Genomic DNA, 27,302 nt, shown 5'->3' on the forward strand with positions numbered 1-27,302 from the left:
TAAACGCTTGTTGCCTCTCACCTTGGCCTTTATTTTTAGGTTAACAGTAACATCTAATTATAACCCTACTGAATAGTTCCTGTTAATACCCCACTTACAGGGGAAAAATAGAGGCTCAAAGAAGTGAGCTACTTTCCTCCAGATGCTACAACTAAGAAATGGCAGAGTTGGGGACTCAAGGTCAAGGTCACAAGAAATGCTACTCCAAGAACACTATGATGGTAGTTTTGGAGGATATGTTTTTGAGAGAGAGAGAGAGAGAGGGAGAGAGAGAGAGAGAGAGAGAGAGAGAGAGAGAGAGAGAGAGGGAGAGAGAAACATTGATGTGAGAGAGTAACATCAATCTCCCAACCAGGGATTGAACCTGCAACCTAGGCATGTGCCCTGACCAGGAATCAACCCATGGAAGTGGCCGTGATCTCCTCCTGACCCCGCCATTCCCCCTCCAGCCTTGACTGAATGTACATCTCTAGCCCCTCCTCTCCGTCAGCAAAGGACTGCGCAGCCCTGGGACACGCATCAGGAACTCTCGGTTCGCAGTGTAGCCTTCCCTTTGCTTCTCCTCAGAAGGGATCTAAGTCTGGACAACAAGAGGCTCCTTTTGTTAGCCACCCACTCGTGAGCCTCCAAGAACAAACACGCCAGGGGGTGGCCACGCTAACGGGGGGTGTCCAGGGCCCGGCGAGTGCGGGCATCCTTCCTAAGTGCAGGGAAGTCATTGGCAAGTGTCACTGTGAGGTGCAACTTACAGAAGAGAAGTCAGTTATAGAGACTCAGGGGCTTAGTAAATGCAGGGCAGGGAGATGATCGTAACACACACTCAACCACAGGAGCTGTGGCCTTCTCTAAATACCCCCTCCTCCTCCTCCTCCTCCTCCTCCTCCTCCTCCTCCTCCTCCTCCTCCTCCTCCTCCTCCTAGGCCAGCAGTTGGCAAACTCATTAGTCCACAGAGCCAAATATCAACAGGACAACGACTGAAATTGCTTTGGAGAGCCACATTTTTTAAACTTAAACTTCTTCTAACGCCACTTCTTCAACATAGACTCGCCCAGGCCATGGCATTTTGTGGAAGAGCCGCACTCAAGGGGCCAAAGAGCCGCATGTGGCTCGCGAGCCGCCGTTTGCCGACCGCGGTCCTAGGCCACACCAGCTCTCCCTGACCCCACCGGACACACATTTAGCCAAACAGGACCTCTGTGTTTTTGCATACTTTTCCAGAAAGAAAAATAAGGGAAGCTATGACGAAGGCCTCGTTAAAAATAAGACGCATGTGTGTGTTGTCTCTATCTATAGCAGCAGAAGTCTTTATTCAAATAGCGTTGTAAATAGCACAGCAGTAAGTAAGAGAGATAAAGCGGAACTGCTCGGGGAGCGCAGGGGCGGGGCTCAGGCTGCACCCCGCTCTTTGCTGGCTCCTCGGGCACCTTGGCTGGGCACCTTGGCCAGGCACCTTGGCTGGGCACCTTGGCCCAGCTCTGAGGACAGAAAACCGCTGTCAGGCGGCCAGGGCGCTGGTTCTTTGCCTGCGGCGTCCGGGTTCAATGACAGCGGTGCGACTGGGTTGTGTTTCAGCTGCGAGACAGGTCTCAGCGGAAGTAAGGAGCCAGTTCTGCACCCCGCGAGCCCTCTTCCCACCTGGGAGGCCGGCGGGTGGTTTCCCGCGGAGGGAGGGCGGGGGGTGCTCCCCTAGCTGCGGCCCAGGCCCACCGTGCTGGCCGCCGCATCCTGCGCCTGTGCCACCCATGGGAGTCCGTGAGCTCGGAGGAGGTGCAGCGTGGCACTGGGGACTGCCCGGGGAGGGGGGGTGGTCAAGGGCTCTGGCAGGTGCCATGGTGCACGGCCCCGCTCCTGGCCACAGGTAAGCAGACAGGGATCCTCAGGGAGTCCGGGCGTTTGCAGCGGAGTTCCTTCCGCTCACCGGCCACGGAGAAGAGCCACCACCGGCAGGCGGTGTGGTGCAGGGGAGAGAGGCCTGCACTCAGAAGCGGAAGTGCCAGATTCTAGTCTCTTTTTATAATTAACCAGCGAAAGTCCACCCCTCACCCCAGGGACCACTTCCCTCTCCACGAGAGAAGAGAGACCAGCCACTTCATACATCCTCTCCGGGCCTTAAACGTTCTGAAGGTTTATCACTTTATAATGTAAAACATGAATTCTTGCTACAGGAAGAGTTTCAAGACCTTTTTTTTTTAAAAAAAAAAAATACATATTTTATTGATTTTAGGAAGGAAAGGAGAGAAAGAGAGAGATAGAAACATCAATGATGAGAGAGAATCACTGATAGGCTGCCTCCCGCGACCTGCCCAGGAATCAAACCATGACCTCCTGGCTTATAGGTCAATGCTCAACCACTGAGCCACACTAGCCGGGCACTAGCACTAGACCTCCTCTTTCCTGTGGGCCTGACTGCGCTGTCCACGCTCTCGCTTGGTGGCCGTGAGACAGGCGTGGCCTTCCCTCCTCCACAGAGGAGAGAGGCTGGGCTCTGAGCTCCGCAGGTGGCAGCGCCCGGACTTTACGGGTACACTTGCCCGCGAACAGAAGCCTGCTGTGCCATCCAGCCTCCCAGCTCCCCCGAGCTGATCGGACACGCACACCTGCCACAGAGGAGTCTCTGACGGGTAACCGAGAGCTGACTCTGACTTTCCTTGTTTACAAGAGGAGCAAGAAGAGGGCCATTGTTAACTTCATGAGGCCCAGCCTGAGAGTGTTTGCAGACACACCCAGGAGGGCGGGTGCCATTTCAGCCAGGGCCCTGAGGAACCCCCGGGAGCGGCCAACATCATCTCTCTGCTTAACTCAAAAGAAGGAAGAGAGCTTCGGTGGGGAAGTCTAGGAAGAGACTCTCCCATCTTGTAGGAGCCACAGCAGGAGGCAGGCGCCTCCGCCAGTGACGCTGACATCAGCTGCTCTGCTTTGAAGTAGACTCAGCTCTGCCGAGTTGCACAAAGAACAGACACATGTCCACCACACCCGATGCCAGCAGCACGGGAGCGAGTCCGAGCAAGAGCCTGGCAGAGAGCCTGGCAAAGAGATGGCACTTAATTAAAATGAAGGCCCCCTTCCCTGCCCCCCCCTGCCCGCGGAGTCTGCCCCCACAGCAGCAGGGGAGGCGGAGGTTGGTGTGGGCCCTTTGCCCGCTTCCTTTCCTCAAATCTCCATTTCCACTTCCAGGTCCTAGAGAGCAAAAGATTAGGACATGCCAAGTCTACTCCAGCGGAAGAACTGAAGCAACACACACACACACACACACACACACACACACACACACATATATATATATATATTTTAGGTTGAAGTCCCAAGACCTCTCCTCCTCCTCCTTCTCCTCCTTCTCCTTCTTTTTTAGTGTATTTTTATTGATTTCAGAGAGGAAGGGAGAGAGGAGAGGGAGAGAGAGATATAAACATCAATGAAGAGAGAGAATTACTGATTGGCTGCCTCTTGCACGCCCCACACAGGGGATGGAGCCCACAACCTGGGCATGTGCCCTGATCCGGAATCGAACCATGACCTCCTGGTTCCTAGGTCGATGTTTAACCACTGAGCCATGCCAGCCAGGCTCCACATACTTGATGTATAATTACCATCTTGTAATTATGATGACTACTATTAGGTTTAAGCAAGTTTATTTTTTTTAGAGTAGTTTTAGGTTCTCAGCAAGAGAAAGTATAGAATACAATATCGAGTGGAAAGTACAGAGACTTTCCATACCCTCTCTGCACCCCCACTTTCCACACACACACTCCCCCACTAGCCACACCCCCCACCACAGTGGCCCATTTGTTACAATCAATGAATTCACTTGGACACATCCTAATCGCTGAACTCCACAGTTTACATGAGGGGTCACTCTTGGTGTTGTGCATTCCAGAGATTTTGACAAACATGTGACATGTACCCACCATTATAACATCATACAGAGTTTCAGTGCCCTAAAAGTCCTCTATGCTCTGCCCAGTTATCTTCCCCCAAACCCCAACCTCTGGCACCCACTGATCTTTTTACCATCTCCAGAGTTTGGCCTTTTCCAGAACGTCATGGAGTTGGGATCACATGGTGTGTAGCCTTTACAGGTTGGCTGATCTTTCACTTAGTGCTATATGCACTTAAGTTTCCTCTATGTCTTTTTATGGCTTCACAGCTCGTTTCTTTCGTTTCTTTTTAATGCTGGGTAATATTTCATTGTCTGACGTGTCCGGTTATTTTTCCACTCCTCTACGGAGGGACATCTTGGTTGCTTCCAAGTCTGGGGCATTATGGATAAAGTTGTTAGAAGCACCCATGTGCAGTTTTTGTGTAGACATAAGTTTTTAGCTCATTTTGGTAAATGCCAAGGAGTGCAGTTGCTGAATCATATGGTCAAAGTATGTTTCATTTTTGTAAGAAACTTACGATCTGTCTTCCAGAGTGTCCGTACCATTTTGCATTCCCAGCAGCAACGAATGAGCGTTCCGGGTGCTCCACATCCCCGCCAGCATCTGGTGTTGTCAGTGTTCCGAGTTTTGGTCATTCTAATAAGTGTATAGTGGTCCTTTTATTATTGTAAATTTTGAATTAATTTTATATTTATGTATGTAGTTTCACATTAGCTATTAGATGTATGTCCGTCTTCTCTCTATTGACTGAGAGTTCAGTGAGAACTAAGACTGCCTCTGTTTTTGTTTTTTTATGACTGAGATGTGGTATGATGCCCTGGGTAGAACAGACCTCGAATGAATGTTTGAATGAGTGAGTACCCAGCTTTACCAGCTCATTCTGGTCATAGAAGGCTCCAGCTCTTTCGAGGATGATGGAGCAGAATTTGTCCTACGTAGATCATTTTGGTAAGTTCTGGGACATCAGTTCACCTGAAGCTGCCAGAACTCGACAGTGTCCTCAGCATAGTCAGAGGCACCTGGCCACCTGGTTTGGGTAGTGGCCCTTTAGGAAGAATCTAAGTGACTGGCTCTCCAATCCAGTTCATCAGCCCTTGGGCCAATGTGGCCCTTTCCCCTTTTGCTTCACCTGAGGAAACCTGGCTTCTTCCTCAAGCAGTTTTTCAGGGCTTCATGGATGTCCCTGTTCCTCAGGCTGTAGACGATCGGGTTGAACATGGGCGTCAGGATGGTGTAGAGCAGAGAGGACCCTTTGCGCAGGAGCTGAGCTGAATTGGCCGAGGGTACGAGGTACGTGGCGATCAGTGTCCCATAAAACAGCGCGACCATGGTGAGGTGGGAAGAGCAGGTGGAGAAGGCCTTTTGCCGGCCTGTGCCGGATGGGATTCTCAGGATGGTGGCCAGGATGCAGGAGTAAGAAGCTGTGATGAGAAGAAATGGGACCAGAGTCACCGCCGAAGAGGTGGCGTAAGCAATGGTCTCGGTCAGGGAGGTGTCCGTGCAGGAGAGATGCACCAGAGGGGTGAAGTCGCAGAAGAAGTGGTCGATTTCGTTGGGTCCACAGAAGGTCAGTCTAGACAGCAAAACCATACTGATTGCTGTCAGGAGGAAGCAGCAGAGCCAAGAGCCGGCAGCCAGCCCCACGCAGAGGGGGCCGGTCATGAGGATGGGGTAGTGGAGAGGTTGACAGATGGCCAGGTAGCGGTCATAGGACATCACAGCAAGCAGCAGACACTCAGTGGCGGCCAGCGACCCGAAGAAGTAGAATTGTGCCAGGCATCCAGCCACAGAGATGGCCTTCTGCTCAGCTATGATGACCAGCAGCATCTTGGGGACGATGTTGGAGGTATACCAGATCTCCAGAAAGGACAGGTTCGCCAGGAGGAAGTACATGGGGGTGTGGAGGTGATGGCTGAACACAACCAGCAGGACAATGAGGGTGTTCCCAGAAACGATTAGGATGTAGAAAAGGAGGAACATCAGGAAGAGGAAAACATTTAGCTCTCGAGTGGACGAGAATCCTCTGAGCATGAACTGCACCGGCGCCGTCTGGTTCTCCGAGGGCAGGGCCACCATGCCTGGCTTCCCCGGGGGCAGAGCATCAGGAGCGAACACGCAGGATGCAGACGCCGCTGGCTCACACGCAGAGCCGGGGCCGATGGTCGATGAAGGTCAATCCCCACTCAGGTGTTTGGCAGTTCTTTTGACTTTGGCAGAGAAGTAGCATCTTTGTTCTCAAGGCCTGAAGTGGGAAACAAAAGAATTTGGACTAGAACTTGTGAGCACTTCAAATTCCCCACCTTCTCCCACCTGCTTTGTTTGTTTGTTTTGTTTTCCTCTTCATCAGGGACCAGGTTGGCAGGAGATGGAAGAAACAGGAAGAGGAATGCAAAGAGGAGAAAGGAGGAAGGAAAAAGAAAGAAGGAGAACCCCTGCTCTCTGCCCTTCCTGACTGAGCTCGGCAGCCTGGGGAGCTGTGGAAGGAACGGAAGAAAATCTAAAAGGGAGGTGGGGATGCTCTGAGGGTTTGCAAACTCCCTGACAGGAGACCCACCCCCCACTCCCCCAATTTCCTACTCCCCCTCTTCAAGCACGTTTATCTTTAGGGAAATGGTCCCCAGCACAGCCAGTATGTATTCCTCTCCTGTCAGCGTCTTGGTGCATTCTGTTTGTTTTCCATGATCCTATCAAGAAAAAATCCTCCTGGGTGCAAGATTTGAGATTCTCTGACTTTTAGGTCACAGCCCACGCCAGTGTCACACAAGGGCAGGAGTGCTTTTTCTAATAATAATAATAATAATAATAATAATAATAATAAGCTCTCCTTCCTCTTCACCATACCTCCTGCTCCCCGGCGGCCACAGCCATGAAGGTCGAGCTGTGCAGCTTCAGTGGCTACAAGATCTACCCCGGACACGGGAGGCGCTACACCAGGACCGACTGGAAGGTTTTCCAGTTTCTTAACGCAAAATGCGAGTCGGCATTCCTTTCCAAGAGGAATCCTCAGCAGATAAACTGGACTGTGCTCTACAGAAGGAAGCACAAAAAGGGGCAGTCGGAAGAAATTCAGAAGAAAAGAACCCGCCGTGCAGTCAAATTCCAGAGGGATTTATATCATCTCTTGCTGATATAATGGCCAAGAGGAACCAGAAGCCTGAAGTTAGGAAAGCTCAGAGAGAGCAAGCTATCAGGGTTGCCAAGGAAGCAAAAAAGGCTAAGCAGGCATCTAAAAAGACAGCAATGGCTGCTGCTAAGGCTCCCACAAAGGCAGCGCCTAAGCAAAAGATTGTGAAGCCGGTGAAGGTTTCTGCTCCCCGTGTTGGTGGAAAACGCTAAGTTGGCAGATGAAATTCTTAATAAAGACCTGACTATAACTAAAAATAAAATAAAATAAAATAAAATAATAATAAAGTAAAAGCAGGCCATTGCAAAGATCTAGAGTTCTGGCGAAAGAAATTTCAGAACCAGAAGGCCTAAGGCAGTGGTCGGCAAACCCATCAGTCCACAGAGCCAAATACCAACAGCACAACGATTGACATTTCTTTGGAGAGCCACATTTTTTAAACTTAAACTTCTTCTAACGCCACTTCTTCAACATAGACTTGCCCAGGCCGTGGTATTTTGTGGAAGAGGCACACTCAAGGGGCCAAAGAGCCGCACATAGCTCGAGAGCCGCAGTTTGCCGACCACGGGCGTAAGGTATTGTGTGCCGCCCACCAGTTGAGCAGGAGCCTCCGGTTCTTTCCAGCGAGGTGAGGAGCCCAAGGCCCCCCCTTCCGTTCCACCTGGTTCAAGCCATACACCCCCACTGAGCTCAGGGCAGACAGAGAAACTGCCCCAAAGCTCTGCCGTTCAGAGTTCGAGGCCGAAACCACTTAGCGGTGCCCTGGGTCTGCCCCCCCCCCCCCCCTTCAGCGGTGCCCTGGGTCTGCCCCCCCCCCCCCCCCTTCACCAGAAGGGGCCAGCGGCTGCAGGCGGGTGGGCGGAGCTGGGAAAACCCACCGCGGGCGGAGAGCACAGTGTGGGTGTGATAATGAGCAACAGCCAGAGGCTCTGCCTTCTGACTCAGGCTTGGAACCGGTTGTTTCACTTCTGAGACAGTTTCTCACCTGGGAAATGGGCGGGTGAAGAACGAACATGTGGCTGGCATGCCGAAAGCATGCAGACACAGAGCCTGGGGGATCACTGCTCTCAGGGCTGCCAGCGTGACTGCCGTCCGCCCTTAGTCTGAAGGGGGCACTGGCAACAGCTTCTTCTGCAGCGCCCTGCGGGGTGTGTGTGTGTGTGTGTGTGTGTGTGTGTGTGTGTGGTGTGTGTGTGGGTAGGAGCATGAGGAATCAGCGCCTCCGGCTTTCTCTCATCAGACTCATAACCTCTGGCAATGCATTGATCCCCTTTTAAAACTGGTCCACACGATTTGGTTCAGGAATATACCCAAAGAAACCCAAATCATTAATTTGAAAAGATATATGCACCCCTGTGTTCATTGCAGTGCTATTTACAACAGCCGAGATTCGGAAGCAGCCCGAGTGCCCATCAGTAGAGGAGAGGATAAAAAAGCCGCGGCACATTCACAGCACCAACCCCCCTGGGCTCTGAGAAAGAAGGTGATCTTACCTTTTGTGACACCGTGGGTGGGCCGGGACAATATTATGCTAAGTGAAGTGAGCCAGCCAGAGAAAGACAAGTACCATACGATTTCACTCGTCTGCAGACTGTAAGGAACAAAATAAACTGAAAATCAAAATAGAAACAGCCTCAAGGCTACAGAGAACAGACTGACAGCTGTCACAGGGGAGGTGGTGCAGAGCTGGGTGAAGAAAAGGTGAAGGGGTTTAGCAAAAACAAAACACCAGACTCAGAGACACAGACCACAGTATTGTGATTACCAGAGGGAAAGGGCCAGCCTATTACCTTAAAAACCCAGGAAACCTTTTTAAAAATATATATATTTTATTAATTTTTTACAGAGAGGAAGGGAGAAGGATAGACAGTTAGGAACATTGGTCAGCTGCTTCCTGCACACCCCCTACTGAATGCACCCCCATTCCCGCAACCAAGGTACATGTCCTTGACTGGAATTGAACCCGGGACCCTTCAGTCCACAGGCTGATGCTCTATCCACTGAGCCAAACTAGTTAAAGCCAGGAATCCTTTCCGAGGACATCCCGGGAGCTGCCACTTCCTCTCCCAGGCCTCGCCTTCCCGCCTGGGCTGTGCACAGACACCTGGGAGGCCGGCAGCAGGTGAAAGGGAGGAGGCGCCCACTGGACAGGCCGGGACCCTGCGGAGAGCGCAGGCGCTGCGAGGGAACGGGCCTGGGTGCACGGCCCTGCTCGCCGCAGACACGTGAGCAAAGGCGTCTGGAACCTTCGGGGCAGAGCCGCTCCGCCGCCTCCAGGCCGGTGCAAAGGAGGCTTAGGGGGCCTGGGGGCAGCAGAGACTCACCCCTGCCCCAGCATGCAGCCGCCGCTTCCCCTCCTCCTCCGCAGAAGGAGGAATTGAGGATCTATCGTTGAGAGAGGAGAGGCGTGGGCTTTGCTCCTGAGCTAACTTATCTCCTCTCCGCTGCTGGAGCCCCAAACCCGCAGCAGGTCCGTGACTCAGTGGCACAGGCACAGGTAAGTGCTGGGCAACTGGTAGAGCTTCCTCCCTCCTCCCTCCCCCCTCCTCCCTCCTCCCTCCTCCCTGGCCCCTTCCCTTCCACTCCCTCCCGCCCTCCCATCCCAGGTAGGTGGGCGCTTAGAGTAAGGTGACCAGACGTCCTGCTTTTTAACAATTTGTCCCGCGTCCCGAGGCGTTTTAAAAAAGTCCCCATTTTTGGAAAGAATGCACGACAAGCTAGGGAATGGTGGGAGAACGGGAAGGGAATATACGGTTTTCGGCAGCCATGGGGCTATTTAGCCAGGATATGAGTTTTATATTATTTTTCTCAATTTTGTAATGTTAAACTTTAATAATAACAAATAATGGCTGAGAACCGATTATCGAGAACTGCTTATCAAAGTTCGCATTGTTGATCAGTTGTTAGAATTTGAACACCATTGTTTGGGCTTAATGAACAATGGCATTTTTTGGGGATTGGCAACGACGAAAACATTTTGTAACTGCCCCTCAGACGATATACATCGTACTGCGTGCTAGTAAGCTAGTTAAACAAGTGATGTCATTACAAATCAGCTATTCAGATAATTTAGGTAAGTAATTTATTTTTTTTCATAAATACATACATTTTCTTGAATTTAGCAGACAGTACTCGTATTATTTATATTTTATAGTGGTGGCAAAAAGCCTAGCGCTGGCCTTGAAAGTGACACGACTATACATAATTTTTATTTATTTATTAGATTTGTAAATTGAACTTATGTTGAAATTAAAAAAATATTACAATACTATTTTTGCATTCTATGAAAATTTTTGTTGCTCCATATAGACCAAGTTTTTCATCAAGAATTCCCCCCTCCCCCCGGGTCAATGGTGTCCCGCTTTACCAGTGTTAAAATCTGGTCACCTTAGCTTAGAGAGCACTGCTCCCCTTCACAGACGTCCAGCAAGAACAGTGGAGACAATGACAGGAGCCTAAGCACTGGGGTGGGGATTTCTAACATCCCGTTAAACTTCATTTTTTTCTTCTTCTAATTGGGGATCATTCCGTTTCCCCAGGACACACACACGTAATGAGCATGCAGGAAAGAGCAGGTTTGTCACAAAGCAAAGTAAAAACACTTTTACTTTATCATCTTAGAAAAAAAAAAAGGGGGGGGGGGTCAACCCATTACCTGTGAATAATTGCAGGTTTTGTTGCTTTCCCTAACAAAAAACAAAGCCAGAGGTCATGCAGGGACACAGCTGCCGCCTGAGGGCCATTCTCGCAGCTGAATTCGGTGCTCCGTGAATTACCCGTCCATTCGGCCAACGTTCGGCTAATGGGCGAGGACCCTTGACCTTGGCCAGCTGCTGCCAGTCAAGCAGACAGACACATAGCTTGCCGCTACACTCATAGTTGATTGGGGACGCCAGGAACCTGCACCTCTAGGCTCCTAGCAAGGACAGACTTAACACTGGCGAAGCTGAAGGGTACCCCGCAGAGCAAGTGAGCGTTACCTGCCGGTGCCTCCCGGGGGCTCCCTCCTACTGTGGGGCGCCAGGCCACAGACAGGAGGGCACGTCTCTCTCTCCTGGACTCAGAGAACGGGCCAGAACTCTGGGATCCCGCTTTTATCCAGAAAGACGCCTCCCTGCGTCCTTGACAAAAACCAAGGGAACAAAGGCTGTCTTAACGCAGGAGCCCAGGAGGGCAGGTGTGTTCCGGCCCCAATTTTCAGCCGCCTTCCTTCGCGCCGACTCCGGGCCCTCTGTGGGCAGAGCCATCCTGTCCCCTGACGCGGGGCTGCGGGCACTTCCCACAGGACTCTGGCGGGAACTGCTGTTTGTCTCGAAAATGGTATGAAACATAGCTACCTTCCCTCGAGAGGAATCTCTCTCCCTTGCTTCCCCCGAGTTGAGTTTCCATTTTAAGAAACGTCATCTGTATTTATGACCTTTGCAAAGAACGTTCATGGCTGAACACGTGTGAGGTTATGCTATGTTTTAGGGTGGATTAAATAATAGTTTGAAGGAAGTATTCAATTTGTTTCTATCCTCAGGAAGTAAAATTACTGCACATTTCCTTCCTGTGGAGGTGTGGTTAGAAGCTAGAATGTTGTTAACGCCATTCATCAGGTTTCTGAAGAACTTGGGGACTCTTGGATTGTTGTCATGGATTAAAAATACTAATAGCATAGCATCGACCTATGAGCCAGGAGGTCACGGTTCGATTCTTGGTCAGGGCACATGCCCAGGTTGCAGGCTCAATCCCCAGTGTGGGGCATGCAGGAGGCAGCTGATCAACGATTCTCTCTCATCACTGATGTTTCTATTCCTCACTCCCTCTCCCTTCCTCTCTGAAATAAAAAAAATATACTAGTGGCCCAGTGCATGAATTCATGCAAACTGAAAGGAAATTAATTAGAAGATTCATGTGGTAATTATTACTGCAAAAATTATATGACAAAATAGTATATATAACATCTGTAATAATAAAAGCATAATATGCTAATTAGACCGGACAGCTGAATAGCAGAACAACCATCTGAATGACCTGCGGCTGTGAGGGCCAAGCCCCTTGCACAAATTTCGTGCATTGAGCCTCTAGCAGTACTAGTATTATAAAATTAAAATAGTCAATGCTTATTTTAAATTGCCCGTGTGCATCATATGTACTGGTTGGTCAGATGGTCGGACAGATGGATGGACAGTCGATCACTTAACCTTTTATATTTATAGGTTTTTTAAAAAGTAACTGAGGTTGGTCCTGCTCTTGGCAGTAAGTGTGTGAGTGGCAGCATTATGGAATGAAAGTTACCATGACTGGCAGGCAGGTGGGAACCGGAGAGAGGTTTGTTCAAAGTAGCACATTAGTACAGCTGTCTGATGAGGGTGGCAAGGGAGACAATGACAAAATGCCAGTGAGTTGACCCTGCCCCATTTGTCCTTTAGATCAGGCTATTGTCCTCTGTGATCTAGTACCCAGGAGTCCCGAGACCGTGGTGTTTGGCTGTGCCCTCTAGGTTTGTGTAAGTGAAATCTATGATGAAATCAACCCAACAACACATTTCTCAGAATGTATTCCTGTCTTTAAGTGGTATATGACTATCACCAAAGAACTGGCTGTTCACTTTCTAAACCTCTTGTCATCATTTTCCTTTCCCAGAAGTTGCAGAAACCTTTGCCAAAGAGAGCCTATAAAATGCTCTTCCCCTGCTTGGCCAGTGTTGCTCAGTGGTTGAGTGTTGACCTATGAACCAAGAGGTCATGGTTCAATTTCTGCCCAGGTTGAGAGCTTGATGATTCTCCCATCATCAGCGATGTTTCTATCGCTCTCTCCCTCTCCCTTCCTCTCTGAAATCAATAAAGATGTATTTTGAAATGCTCTCCCCTTGTTTGGTGGCCAGAGACAGAAGGCAGAGCAGAAGTGAATGGAGCCCCAACAGGTCCTCACACTCCTGCTGCCTCTAGGTCCCCCTTCGTGAGTGCTGAGCCACGGGGGACCGCATGCCCATAGCTGCCTCAGTGAGTTTGATCTCACTAAGATGGATGAAGTCCACCAATGTCCTTCGCCTGCAGGGTCACCACTAGGGAGCAGACACTTCACCAGAGGCACAAATCAGATTTCGTTTTATTTTCCTTTGTCAAAGGTTATGCATGTCAAGATTACTGTTCATTCACATGCATTTGTAAGAAATAACATAGAACGATCCCATGTACTCTTCCCCCAGTTTCCTCCAAGAATTACGTCTTGCAAATCTATAGCAAAATATTAGAACTACGATATTACTATGGACAGTCAAGAGAATATTTACATTGCCACAAGGATTCTTAATGGAGCCTTTTTATAGCTCCGAATCCCTTTTACCTCCACCCTATCCTTAGCTCCTGACAACTACCAACCTGTTCTGCCATTCTCTAATTTTATCTTAATTCTTATAATTTATATATGTATTTGGATTTTTTTCACTAGTTCTCTAGAGATTCACTCAGAGAAGAATCTAAGGCTACTTATTATAAATAATATTTTAAGTAAAAATAATATCCAATTACATAAGCATGATTTGGTCACTTATGGAACAGAAAGTGGCAAAATATTGTGCATCTGCTCAGAAAGATGGATCCAGCAAACTTATAGAAACAAAAAATGCATGCCGCTTTGAAAAAGAGCAATATACAGAACTGAGTTGCATATTCAGAATAGTCTCAAATATATTAAAATATGTGGAGGAAAAAAATACCAGAGGGAGATTAAACTAGGTATTTATAGTTGCTTGGAGGCAATGGATTCATGAGCGAATTCTTTCCTTTTTACTCTTACAGTCAGAAGATGAAGCTTATCTTAAAAGTTTTTCTAAAAGTAGAATTCAATCTGTATTCACAGCGTTAACTAGGACAGGCACAAAGATCAAAGATTCTGCTCTTCTGGATCAAAGGGACTTAGAGGCAGAGGGCATTGGGTACCAAGGACAGCGCCCCACAACTACAGCGGGGCTGTGTGGAATCAGGCTTTCATCCTGAGTGTGGTTTTACGCAGGTGGCTATATCTGACTAAAATAACTTCAGTATTAGCGCGCTCTTGCCTATTTTTTTTTAAAATAGCTTTTGCCCTTGTAGCTATGAAATAAATTTTATATTTTCAAGCCTTTCTTTGAAACAGTGACCCATTTTGTAGATTAAAACCAAAAGATTGTGGTAAACATCAAACAGGGTCTTGAAAAGTAAGGCAATTGTTGCAGGAATTTACCCCACTAGTCTTAGCCCAGACACCGTGTTCCGATTTATTGTTCTAATCAGGGACTGTTCTGGGTGTCATTGGTTGGCCTGTCTAACCCCTGGATATATATATGGTCTTAGAATGTTTTTTCAGACTTCAATAGCAGCTTTGATAAAGAGCTATTTTTTTCTTCCTCCTGCCTTTCCTTTCTTTCCTTTTCTTTTTATAATTACTTTTCTCTCTCTGAGGCCACTATGAAAAAAATACTGATGAAGCAGAGGAAGTTGAACTTTTTATGGATACTGCCCTAATGGTGATACTATTTTATAATTATACTAAAAGCTGCCAAGGTTAAAAAAAAAGGGGGAAAAAAAGGAGTTTTATATTTACTAGAGTTTTAAAGTTTAAAAATCTTTTAGAAGTCAGAGGGCCATTTAAATAGTTTCTCTTTATAAAATAATTTAGCTAATCATAATTAACAAGTGAGAAATCTTAATTCTTCCAGGAAATACATAAAAAACAACAACTATAATACCTTTCCCTCCTCCTGGCTCTATCATATAAGAATTGTAAGGCCTTGAGTCACTATGTTGACTTTCTCATCTGTAAAATGAGAATAACTGCAGTACCTACCTCATAGAGCTATTGTGTGGATCAATGTCCTAACATATGTAAAGCACTCGAGAGTGTCCCTGGCCTGAGCTCAGTGCTCAATAGCTGAGGTTTTATTATTCATAATTATTATTTAAACAGAAACATCAAAATATGGTTCCTGCCTACAGGCATTAGGGGAAGAGATGAATCATGGGTTGTGCTGGGAGATGGGAGAACAGATGGGGTGGATCAGGAAAGGCTTCTTGGAACAGCTGTACTTGGGCAGCCCCGCTCTGATGTCGGGCCAATTTGAAGTCAGTTTCTCCCAAATGATTGTCAACATCAGGGATCAAAACAAATCCTGTTTAGCCACATTCCATTCCAGCCATCAGCCAGCTCACTGGCGGGTGTGAGTGATGCATGTCACATGTCATGGAGAACTGGAGTCCAGCCCTGAGAGTCACCATGCAGCGACCCCATTACCATCTGCCATGAGCATCAGGGGACTCACGGGCTTGCTCCCACACGTCTCAGTTTCATGCTTCCTCAGGAGGTCTGCTTGAAATGTGAGTCATACCCATCTCGTCAGAGGAGGAAGGTCCTTAACTGGAACTGTTCCATCACTCACATCCCCCCAGGGATCCATATTCTTGTAACAGGAAGAGCCTGCCCGTAGAGGAATGACATTTAGGAACTCCAGTCATGTGTAGGGGAGGGGCAGATTCCTGAATCTTAATTACAGAACCATTGGGCCATTTTCTCATTAAAACCACTTAAGGCTAAACAAATCTACATTCCCTTGGTGTTTAACACACTTAACTTTTAATGAAGTCCCTCAGGCTTTAGGTCAATTTAAACAAAGAGAAAAGTATAAAACTTTTAAACAGTGAATCATGGAACTCATTATAATTAATTACCTAATCCTCCCCCTCCCTACCTCCTTTCCTAGCATTTTTCTAAGATCATCAATTATTAAGAGCGGTCAACTCTGCTCTCTCCGCTGACCCAGCTGTATCCAGAGATATCTGGCAAGAATTTCCCTCTCTGTCTGTGCTCCTTTTTCCAATCTTCCCTCTCTCGCTCATCAGCCTGGGTGAGGAAGTTCCGGATGATAACCTGAGTTATACTCTCATGGGGAAGAGGCAGGTATTATAGTTGCGGGATTTCCCCATCAGGTCAACCACGTCCAGTCTCTGAGATACCCTCTCAGCAATTCTTTGGATCTTCCTCCAATGGCCACAAGCCTGCTGCGGTGCCTTCAAGCATTAAAACACCCCCCTGAACAAGTATGTACAGAAGTAGAAACGAAGGGGCCAGGCTTTCTCCACATCCTTCATCACCAAGGACAATCTTCCCAGAATTCCTTCAGGAGACTATGCCTTATGTCTCTGCCAGGATTGGGTCTATCTCATGTTCAAAGCTTGGGCACTTGACTCCTCAAGGTGACTTTAAATTTTATGAAAACTTCAATGTCAAAACTCCTTGAGTAGTACCCCCCCAATTTTTGCTTTCACCTCCCTTCAATGGAGATACCCTCTCTCTTCAGCACCCTCAACTCTCTTGTCTCATCGTCTTCCTGTGACACCTGCCAAACGAGAATTAATCCAACCACCTGGTCCTTCTACGTAAGGGAACTCTGAGGTTTAACATCACTCAGTTCAACAGTTGGCAAGCACATAAAGGTTTCCTGCCATTATTATGTCTTTCTTTCCAGAAAGTATGCCTTGAATTCCTGAGCCCCATCAGTGGTCCTCTAGGGAGGACGGCTGGTCCAGAGTGGGCATCCCGAGGACTCAGTCATCCCTATCATCTTCCTCCTCTTCCTTCTGACCCAGGAAGACAGCAAGTCTGGTGATGAGGGGACTGGACACCGGAGACACATTACCTGAGTGAAAACCCTCACTGTGTGGCCGACCGTAGGAGAGTTACTCAACCTTCAGCACCTCGATTCCTGGCCTATGAAATGAGAATGGTCAGGAAAACCGCAGCAGAGATGGTGTGAGTGTTCCATGGGATAATCCATGTAAAGACCTTAGCAGATTGCCTTGCATATTGCAATTGCTTATTAAATGTTGGTTCTTTTTGTTGTTATTCATTCTATATTCACCAACATTTATTTATCCACCGACCAAGTGCAAAACACTGCGCGACCCAGGTCATTAATAAAACAATCTCTATTCTCAAGATGCGTAGGAGTCTCCAAGCTAAAATGTGTCAACCCTTGCTTCCTCTTGTGGAAGCCACTGTCATGATGACAGTGACTTTATTTGAAGACAGGCTCTCTGAGGGTCCATCTCAGGTGACCCTTCCCTTGCAGACTCTGTCTCAGGAATCCTACTGTGTCCTCAGGCAGTTCCAGTCTCTAACTCTAATCACTTCTCTCTCTCTGCCCCCACTGACCTACTATTTTGAGTCAAGAGAAGTTAGAAGCACGATAGTAGAGTGGTTAAGACATGTTCTAGGTTCCAACCCACGCTCTGCTGCTTCTACCAGACAAGCTTTCTAACCTCTTTCCTCACCTGTCAGATGGGGACAGAGCAGCACCTGCCATATAAAGCTGCTGTGAGCATTCAGTGATTAAACATTGAACACTAGTCTAGACTATTGCCCAGCACAGCGTAAGCGCCATGGAAGAATCTGCCATTATGATTACCGTGAACTCTAAAGAGGGTCAACCTAGCACGGAATCTACCGGGCTAGCCTCGAGCGCCCCTCCCGCCAGTGTGGCTAATGAGCAGGTTCTCTGACAGCGTCTGGACAAGTCCTGCTCCTAGGAGACAGAAGAAGAGAAACCTAGAGGACCGAGGAGATGGAAAAGGTAGAAAAATTCCTTATTAACTCCATTAGCTGGGAACATTCACCCCCGCTCTGCAGCACAGCTGGAGTGAGGGGAGGCCATTTCTCAGCCTGCCGTGGTTTACACAGCAGAGCTGCGTGCCCAGGCGCCCAGGCCAGCATGGCTCCTTTCCTCCGCCTGTCTGCAGGAAGCCAAGGGGAGCAGGACCCTTCTCTGGGATTTTTCAAGAGAACCCAGATGTGGTTTGGAGCTTAAGTTACAGATGCTGTTGGAGTCGGGCATCCAAGGAGGCACAATCATCTCTACAGATCCACCGCCAGAGGGCAGAGCGTCACCACACGAAATCTTGAATCTCACCAGCTGAGCTCACCCCCAAGCAGCTGGGGAGGCTGCGGCTCCTCCCAATCCAGTTCCGCTGGGGCGAGGCCCAGGATCTCGGAGACCAGTTTTTGAGTCCAGACACTCGGCCTGCTCAGACCCCTCACCCCAGGTCGTGGCCATGCAGGAGCCCAGACACTTTTGTCCCAGCCACCGCTGGCCTGACAGAGGAAAGGGGGTGAGGGGGAGAGTGCGGGGGGCAGGGGGCTGTCAGCCCAGCATCTTCCCAGGCCGGGGGATGGTGCTCCCTGGTCCTCCCGATATTGAGTGTGTGCGTGTGATGCACAGGAAGGGAAAGCAAGATGCGGGGCTCGTTCGACCCTCTGTTGGTGCCACGTCTTCACATCTCCGACCCCTGGAAGCCTTGGCTCTAGCTGAGGGCTCTCCCCTGGGCAGGTGTTGTTGTAGCACATTTGGGAAGTCCTTTATCAGCTGGCAGAAAGGGCCATGATTCCGCCGAAGCCGGTGTGGCTCAGTGGATAGAGCGTCGGTCTGCGGACTGAAAGGTCCCGGGTTCGATTCCGGTCAGGGGCATGTACATTGGTTGCGGGCACATTCCCGGTAGGGGGTGTGCAGGAGGCAGCTGGTCGATGTTTCTCTCTCATCGACGTTTCTGGCTTTCTATCTCTCTCCCTTCCTCTCTGTACAAAATCAATAAAATATATTTTTAAAAAAAGAAAAAAAGAAAGTGGCATGATTCCTAACACAGCACCCCTAGGTCCCGATCCTCCTCGCTTACTTGACCTTGAAGTCATGCTGATCATGAAAGCATTTGGGATGAAGGGGATAGAAGCTTTTGAACTCCAGTGCCCCTACCGGGAACTGGTAGGTGGGATTATCTGTGGCCCGAGTGAGTCCATCCACGTGACATCAGGTTCTGGCCACGTGACATCACGTTCTGGCTTCCCCACGCAGAGCCCATAGGAGACAGCCCCTTCCCCCTCTCCCCTCCCTCCCAGGGGGCATCGGAAAGAGTCTTGGGCCAGGAAACACGGAGGCAGGTTCCCGGTTTCCGTTTTGCCCTTGCCTGGCTGCTCTCTGCTGGGGACATGACTAAGCCGGCCTGGGCTTCTGTTTCTTATGTTTGACAAGGACATTGGCTCTGAAGGGCAGTACTATTCCGTTTAAGTGACGCCTGCTCAAGCCTTAGGAAGGCATCAGAATGTGGAAAAAAGAAACCTAGTTTTGTAGAATAGAGGTTGTCTGTCAAGGTCATGGGAAGAGGAGCCAATCTCGCTCTCTGTTTACACCTGTTCGAACCGGCTCGCGCTTCCCGTCCCCGGAGTGTAATTGCTGTCTCCTGGCACAGGAAACGAGGCCCGTCTGGAGCTCTGCGGGCTGCTCGCAAACACCTCCCATTCCGTGTGTTATTAACCGGCTGTGCAACTCCTCTGGTTGTGGCCATCGACTCCCGCAATGTCTCATGGGAAAATCTCAGGAGGGCATCTTCGGAGCAGTGTCTTGGCCCCATTCACACCCACCTCCTCGCCAACACACGTTTGGGTCATTTAAGCTGGAAGCCAGAAGAAGGTTCTGTTCCCTCCTCTTGCTGCCCCCTTGGCGCTCCCTTCTCCTCTGCCCTCCCCTGGGCCCCCACATCAGTATTCTGCACCCCCTGCCGCTCTCCACAGCTGTCTTCACAGCTGTAGGCTTTCTCCTGCCCTCCTTCCTGCTTGGAGTTCCCTTTCCTAACATTTTCCTGCTCACTCCCGCCGATCCTTCAGGCCTTCTTGTCCAGGAAGATTCCCCGCTCCCGCCACACCTTCCTGGGTTCGATGTCCCCTTCTAGACGCCCACCGCACTCACACGCCCTCCCTCCAGGCCGCCCCTGTCTGGCCGATGTGTCTTCCCTCCCGGACCGCCCGCTCATCTCCGCACCCCTGGCGCCACGCCCGGTGCCCTGGTCCTGTCCTCCTCTCCCTGCGGGCTCAGGGCGGCGTGGATCCGGGGGTGGCTCTTCACCGGGACCCGCTCGGAATGCCAAGCGGAGAGCCAGGCCGTGCCCCTGGCTGCTCCTGCTGCTCTGGCGGGACTGGGCTCTCGAGAAACCAAAGCTTGGCGTCTCCAACCGCAAATGGGGGGCGTCTGTAAATGGTTTCCGCTGAGCCCCGGAAACCCCCAAGAGGAGGAAAAGCACGTCCATCCCATGAAGCTGACGATGTGCCTTCCATATTCCAAACGCGCTGTAGGGACGATTCCCTCGTCGGATGGGCCAGGAGACCAAGGCCCCGAGAGGGACTGACTCAGGCTCCGGTCAGAGCATGGAAGCTGTGCCTAGAGGTCAGCTGGCACCGGTCCCTGGACCCTAAGCCGGGAAACCACGCTTCCTTGCGGTCTCCCCAGTGTCAGGCCTTGCCTCCAGGGGCACAGGGGCGGGTGAGGGCAGCAGGTGGGAGCAGGGCCTGCCCTCGGGGCTCAGGGAGAACACCGCGCGTGCTCTGCGCTCTGCCCGCCGGCTCAGCAGCGCGTGGACCCCACACTTGGGAGAGGAGGAATATCTGCTAAGACACGTTTGTCACTGGAGGTGCCTTCAGACACACTCACAGCCTCTGTCTCCCCTTCAGAGCCACTCACTCATGTCAGACCACCTGCTCTGGGCAGAGCCGAGTGCGGGCACTCGGGACCTCGAGGTGGTGGGGTTAGAGGGACCCAGAGCCCTGGTCCAGCTCCCCGCTGCACAGCCGAGGAGCCTGCAGCCGAGGGGAGGGTGTCCTGCTCAAGGTTAGGCAGCCGGGAGGGGGCAGGGCCAGGATAGGAATTCTGGTCTCGGGATGGCATTTCCACGCCCCCACACCTGGGTCACGTGATGCACACATGGTGGCTGTCAGGAGGCCTCTCTCCTTCCCTACCAGCCAAGTGTCAGCCCGCCCCTGGCCCTGCCACCCAGCTCGCCCCTATCAGGGTCCAACGCCAGCACAGAGGGCGGCGAGGGCAATGGTTACAAACACAGGCTCGGGAGCAGATGGACCTGAGGTTGTGACTGTTCCTACCAGAGATTATTGAACTCATCTGTAGTTTCCGTATCTGTCAAGATCGCATCAGGAGCCGACGACTGTTTGAATGACCTGTGTTAACACCTAAAACCACTCAAACAACCCAGGAGATTGGGTATGTTGCCTATGGTTACTGAGACACCGAGATTTAGAAGTTTGCCCAAAGCTACACAACTTGAAGTGGCCCCGTGGGCCTTGAACTCTGGAACACACGGTTGTGGTCCTGCATACAACTCCGCCTCCTCCACACCCATCTCCCCACCCAGCAAGCACAGCGCCTGCCTGCAGGTGACCGCACACCTGGGTCATGTCCGCTCAGCCACAGGCCAGCGAGCTGGTCAGTTTGTCCCATTGTTGAGAAAAGGCATTTCCGTGGCTCCAAACTTGGGTCACATTGTACACGTGGGATTGATGTCAGGGGCCACTGGTCAACCTGGCTCCTTTGGGGGGCAAAGACCCCAATAAGTGCACATTTCCAAGACATTTTTTAAATCACCAGAGCCTGGTTTGTTTTGGGCTGGTTCCTTTCTTTCGTTTTTTTTAAATATGGTTTTATTTTTAGAGAGAGAGAGAGGAAGGGAGAGAAACAGAAGCACAGATGAGAGTGAAACATCATGGGTTGGCTGCCTCCTGCACGCCCCCTACTGGGGATTGAACGTGCAACCCAGGCATGTGCCCTGGAGGGGAATCGAACCGGTGACCTCTTGGTTCCTGGGCCGTTGCTCAACCTCTGAGCCACACCAGCTGGGCTGGGCTGGCTTATTTCTCAAACGGAAGGAGACAGGCATTTGGATGCATCCAGGAAAGGCCCAGAGACGGCTGCCTTTGACCTCACAGAGTCCCGGCCCCCTCTGGTTCCAGGCGCGGACGCCCAGGCAGGAGGCTCTCAGACCGCTCTCCAGTCCGAGTATTTATTATTCATCCTGTCCTTAAATACTCTCCCGTGATGAGATGCTGAGTAACACGCTACATATTCATCATGATCGCCCAGCCGGGCCAAGGAGAGGCGTCAGCAGAACAAACGTGCTTTCCGATCGCCGCTCTGTCATTCCAGGCCCGGCACGCCCGGCCGCCCGGCCGCCGCCCCCTTCTGAGCGCCAGCCAGCCGAGCGGATCCCTCTCAGCCCTTCATGTGCTGCCAAGCGGCTCCGGAATCTTGGCAAGTCCTTCCCGTGTCTTTTTTTGTTTTGAACGTTTGAAAGCGGAGGTCTGGCTTCTCGGCATATGTGTGTGCACCCACATCGCCGCCGTGTGGATGGAGAGCGGGGGTGTTTCTGGCAGCCCGGATTTCCATCAGGCTCCCCAGTCAGTACCATCCCCACCCCACACAAGACTTCCTTATTTTGACAGGAGATTGCTTATATCTTGAAGTTTAACGTAGAGCCTTCCTTCTGTCGTTTCTGTTCACTTTCCCTCTCTTTAACACTTAGAGGCAAAGGCCCGGTCATGACATGTTGCCCATCGATTGGAAGTTCATTAGCGAGGAAGCATCGGACAAGCAGCCCGGGCAGAGAGGACGCGGGCCTGGCCTGGAGCAGTGTGGGGAAGGCGGGAAGAGGGGAGTCGGGGGAGGAGGTTGGTGGGATGGAGGAGAGCTTGTGGGGTGTGTTTTGGAGGTAGTGGGGACGTGATTGGATGTGGCAGCAAGGGAGAAGATAGAATAGGCTGTGACCTCTAGGGGGCGACGTGAGTTTCTTGTTGAAGAGGGATCCTTTTTGTGGAAAGGGGAAGGAGGGAAAGGTTTGGGTGCGGGGTGAGATCCAGAACTCTACCTAGAGATTTTAAAGACTCGGGTTGTTCATCTGTAAATAGGAGAAGACTAGATCCTACCTCTTGGGGTCGTTCTGCAGGATGGAATGCGATAATTAATCTATGTGAAAAGCACATGGTAAGCGTTCAGGACACAGCAGTGGGGGTGGGCGTTATGATGGGTATCTGGATATGACACCGTCTCCAAAGGGGACAAGTACCGCCGTCCTTTGTGTGAAAAGCGTGGCAACCACACTCCCGCTCTGCTCAGTGACACACCCCTTGGTCCCAGTCACAGTCACCAATGGCCACCTGTCCCCAGCTCCTACTTCTGTGGGTGCCTGATGGCCTGGCCCCATCCCCTCCTCAGAGAATCTCTCCTCAAGTCAGACAACGAGCCCCACTCCCTCTCAGCAGGGCCTCCCTGGGGCAGGAGCAGGCCAGGCGGCAGCTGTGATAAGAGGAGGCAATTTCAATCCTTCCTGAGCTGCTCTGCGGCCCGGCAGGGACTACGGCAGGTGGACATAAACTACGGGGCTGGGAAGACTGTCAGGAAAGGGGGGATAATTGTCAGGAAGCTCCGGGCAGTGCTGCCAAGACTTCCGTTCCCACCCGCGGGGAGCACTTCCGCCAGACATGGCCCAGAGTAGCCGCTGCCCCCAAGCGGGCTGTCAGGGTGAGCGGGGCGTCGTCGCCAGCATCCGCTGGGGCTTTGCCTCTGCCCTCCCCTTTCTGTTCGGAGGAATTCCACCCTCCCAGGCCAGGCCGCCTCTTCTCAGTGTGGCTTACAGCTGGTGCCCGAGAAGCTTCCAGGGCTGTGTCCGACCCGGGATGCCTGCCCTCTGGCGCTGGTTCTTTTCAGAGACAGACGTATTCATCTAAATGAAAGACCAAAATCCTTGCTAAGCATATCATCCTTGAAATATAGTGGTGCCGAAGCTAGGTGGTATGTGGAATACATTTCGGGGGGCCTTGTATTTCCATCTACATTGTATGCTATATGATAGGTAGTTCCTCCCCACCCCGCACACACTTTTTTCTTCTTTATTGCTATTGTCTTTTTTTTTTTTTTAATATATTTCATTGATTTTTTACAGAGAGAAAGAGAGAGGGATAGAGAGTTAGAAACATCGATGAGAAAGAATCATCGATCAGCTGACTCTTGCACACCCCCTACTGGGGATGTGCCGACAACCAAGGTACATGCCCTTGACCAGAATCGAACATGGGACCTTTCAGTCCGCAGGCCGACGCTCTATCCACTTAGCCAAACCGGTCTCGGCTTGCTACTGTCTTTGTCCAGCTTCCTGGAGCCCACCTGTCCCTCTGATGGTGCTGGGGAGGCCGGGGGTCTGGCAATCAATGCATCAGCTTTTTTTCAAGCTCCATTGGAACCTTTAACAATCAAAGAATCTTTAAATCTCAGCTGCCTCAAAGGAGAGCTTTCTCCTCTCATCACCTGTGAACGAACTGCCATTCCTTTAAAATAACTTTATTCACACTACGTTCTAGCAAATACAGCACTTTCTCACCTGGCGCCTGGCTTGACAAGGAAGAAACATGGAAAGCAGGAGTCAGAGGAGGCCGCCCAGGACTTGTCCAACGAATGCATCCCAGACTTCTCATGGCCTTAAAAAAAATCCCAAAGCCACAGGAGAGGGCCGACGGGGCCTCTTGGATCCTCTGGGACAGGAAGTGACTGCGAGTGAAGCTACACGATCTGGATACTCAGGGCTGTCAGAGTGGGAGGAGAGTAAATGTGACTTTGATGGATCTCAGAGCGCCATCCAAATGAAGTGAGATAAACAAGGTTGTGTGGTGGACTCAAAAAAAAAAAAAAATGACAAATGACTAACACCAGTGTGATACACATCCATTCCAATCACGGCAAAGAGGCTACAAAGAGAATGCTCTTTGATATCACGTGGCCAAAGGATGCTCCACATCTCGAATCTCTAGGCCAGTGGTCAGCAAACTGTGGCTCATGAGCCACATGCGGCTCTTTGGCCTCTTGAGTGTGGCTCTTCCACAGAATACCACGGCCTGGGCAAGTCTATTTTTAAGATGTGGTGTTAGAAGAAGTTTAAGTTTAAAAATGTGGCTCTCAAAAGAAATTTCAATCGTTGTACGGCTGATAATTGGCTCTGTTGACTAATGAGTTTGCGGACCACTGCTCTAGGGAAACGCAAGTCAAAATCACAGCGGGATACCACCTCCCTCTTAGGGGGATGGCTGCTATAAGAAGTGAAAGAAGTAGCAAGTGTTGGGGAGGATTTGAAGAAATGGGAATCCTTATGCAGACAACAGTATGGCGGTTCCTCAAAACTCTAAAAACAGAACCACCATGTGACCTAGAAATTCCGCTTGTGGGAGTATGCTCAGAAGACTTGGAAGCAGCATCTCAAAGAGAGGCTGATACACCCATGTTGGTAGCAGCATTATCCCCCGTTTTTGACACATGAAAGCAGCCCGTGTCCACCCATGAAGGCATGAATGGATCAACAGCATATGAGGTATAGATAGCAATGGACTACTATCCAGCCTTAAAAAGGAAGGGAATCCCAGTACATGCCAACAGCATTTACTTTGAGGACATTGTATTAAATGAAACAAGCCAGTTTCAGAAAGACATAGGATCCCACTTACCTGAGGTACGTGGAGCAGGCAAGGTCATAGAGACTGCAGGTAGAGCGGGGTAGAGCGGAAATGCGTTTTTGTTGGATGAGTACAGATCCCAGTTTTGCGAGGTAAGGGTGATGAAGATGGATGGTGGTGATGTTTGCACAGCAATTTTAATTTCACTTAACGATACTGAACTGGACACTGAGAACCAACGAGGGCGGTAAACTCTGTGTTCTGCGTATCGGCCACAATGTAAGCATTTTAAATAGCATTAATGTCACGAGCTAGGAATGCCCTAATTGATCACTGTCTCTATCATCTAATTACGGACTGAAAGATCGCTGTTTGTGCAGCAAGACCCTGGCAGGGATCCTTCAGCATTTACCTGCTTCTACTGACAACCATCCGCAGCAAGTTCATTCTTCATTTCCGCGAGCATGGGGTGCCGGAACCATCCCGGCAGAGGTTCCCTTGGCTCCTCTTCCCGATAATACAGAACAGCTCTCCTGTCAGGCCCACCAGGGCAGCCGCTCACTGTCACCCCGGGATGCCAGCCCGGCCTCTGCGTGGCCGGCTGGCTCACGGGGCCAGGAAAGGCTTCAGAGAAGGTGACGTTTCAGCCGAGCCTTGAAGGAAAGGGCAGAAGCGTTCCAAGCAAATAAGGGAGAAGGGGGCACTTTAGTCAAAGGAAGAAACTGACCCAAGTGGACAGGAGACGCTGGATTTGGAAAGTGCTGGGAACCCGAAGAGAGCATGTGCTCCGTTACGGCTGACCCCAGAGAGAGGCCTGCCCTGCGGTGAGAAGCACCACGTGGATGTCCTTCTTCTGCGTCTGCTCCCAGGGGGAGGGAAGCCCCTCTCGCAGCTCTCGAGTTGTGCAGCAGGATGGGGTGATCCTACCCTCCTGCCCAGAGGCTGACAGCCCCCCACAGCACCCCTCAGGGCGGGAGGGCTTCCGCGGGCGTCTCCAGAGCTCCAGGGCTTCCGGCTGCAGCTCTAGGCTTCAAGGACCTGAAGACTAACCCGTCCGGTTTAGAAGAAGCACATCTTCCCAAAGGCCTTGGAAATCACGACGATGAGTTTGAAAATAAATTAATTTTCAGGAATGGAGTTCTTTGCCCAGACGATCCTCAGAGAGGTTTGTTTGAGAAGGGTCTCAGCAAGATGTACACCTGGTTCTGACGATGCTTTCTCACTCCAGCCAGCCTGAGCTTCATCTTTCATGGAAACAGCAGCAGAAGGGTGTGGACAGGCTGGTATCACCTTTTTTTAAGAGGAAGGAACAACTATACTTAGAAGGGAATGGAGCACCGTCCCAGGACTTCTGCCACCAAAGGCTGTACAATTCCCCGCTCACCAGCATGTGGCGCTGTTGGCCATTACCTACTGGTAACTCTTCCCCGGTGACTTCTATGGCACTGAATTCCTCGGGGTTTATTTCTTACTTAACTGATTGTTGTCAGGAGCTCTTTACTGTCTCCTTTTCAGCTGCCAAATCCCAACAAGCCATTTTAGGAGTAGATCTCAAATCTCTTCCCTATTTTACACTTTAAAGAAGTCAAATGCATACCTTTAAAAGGCAGAGTGCTAACATGTTGACAACCTAAGAGAAGCCTCTCACATGAATCTGTCCTAGTACCGGGCCTGTTCCCAAGAGGCAGAGCTGCTGGGTAAGGTTGTGCAGGTTGAACAAAACTCAGACATACCGAGCCACAGACACATAACCTTAATTTTTAAAGCTTTCTCTGCTCTGTTAAGTTAATTCCCAATATCCCATATAATTTTTATATTTGTATTTTGTGGTTTGGGATTATGTATGATTTTCTAGTTTAACCAGTGATATAATCAATATTTTATTCTAATCCTTATTTAGAAGGGAAGTAAGTAGGCCCAGTGGGTGTGGTTCAGTGGTTGAGCATTGACCTATGAACCAAGAGGTCACGGTTCGATTCCCTATTGGGGCACATGGCTGGGTTGTGGGCTCAAC

The 27,302-nt window shown here is 50.4% G+C and overlaps 2 protein-coding genes and 1 pseudogene across 3 annotated transcripts in view; 1 reads left to right on the forward strand and 2 right to left on the reverse strand.

The window, feature by feature from the left end:
• Nucleotides 1-685: 685 nt before the first annotated feature.
• The window catches only part of LOC311612903 (chymosin-like), a 188,406-nt gene continuing 161,789 nt past the window's right edge, over nucleotides 686-27,302 (reverse strand). The window contains exon 10 of the transcript XR_014793373.1: nucleotides 686-700. The gene's annotated coding sequence lies outside the window, so the exon portion shown is untranslated. The remainder of the gene's footprint in view (nucleotides 701-27,302) is intronic.
• Nucleotides 4,773-6,039, reverse strand: LOC311612910 (olfactory receptor 11A1-like). Its single transcript, XM_084866280.1, has one exon. The coding sequence runs from the start codon at nucleotides 5,953-5,955 to the stop codon at nucleotides 5,005-5,007; it is 951 nt and encodes a 316-aa protein (XP_084722406.1). The 5' UTR covers nucleotides 5,956-6,039; the 3' UTR covers nucleotides 4,773-5,004.
• LOC311612926 (large ribosomal subunit protein eL24-like) lies at nucleotides 6,696-7,296 on the forward strand (annotated as a pseudogene). Its single transcript has one exon. The product of its transcript is annotated as a large ribosomal subunit protein eL24-like (transcript).

This window comes from Pipistrellus hanaki (genome assembly GCF_964339955.1).
Source record: "Pipistrellus hanaki genome assembly, chromosome: 18".
Taxonomy (NCBI): domain Eukaryota; kingdom Metazoa; phylum Chordata; class Mammalia; order Chiroptera; family Vespertilionidae; genus Pipistrellus; species Pipistrellus hanaki.

Bases quoted from the DNA above. Each gene is read 5' to 3' on its own strand.
- LOC311612910 (XM_084866280.1), bottom strand. From the start codon at position 5,955: ATGGTGGCCCTGCCCTCGGAGAACCAGACGGCGCCGGTGCAGTTCATG.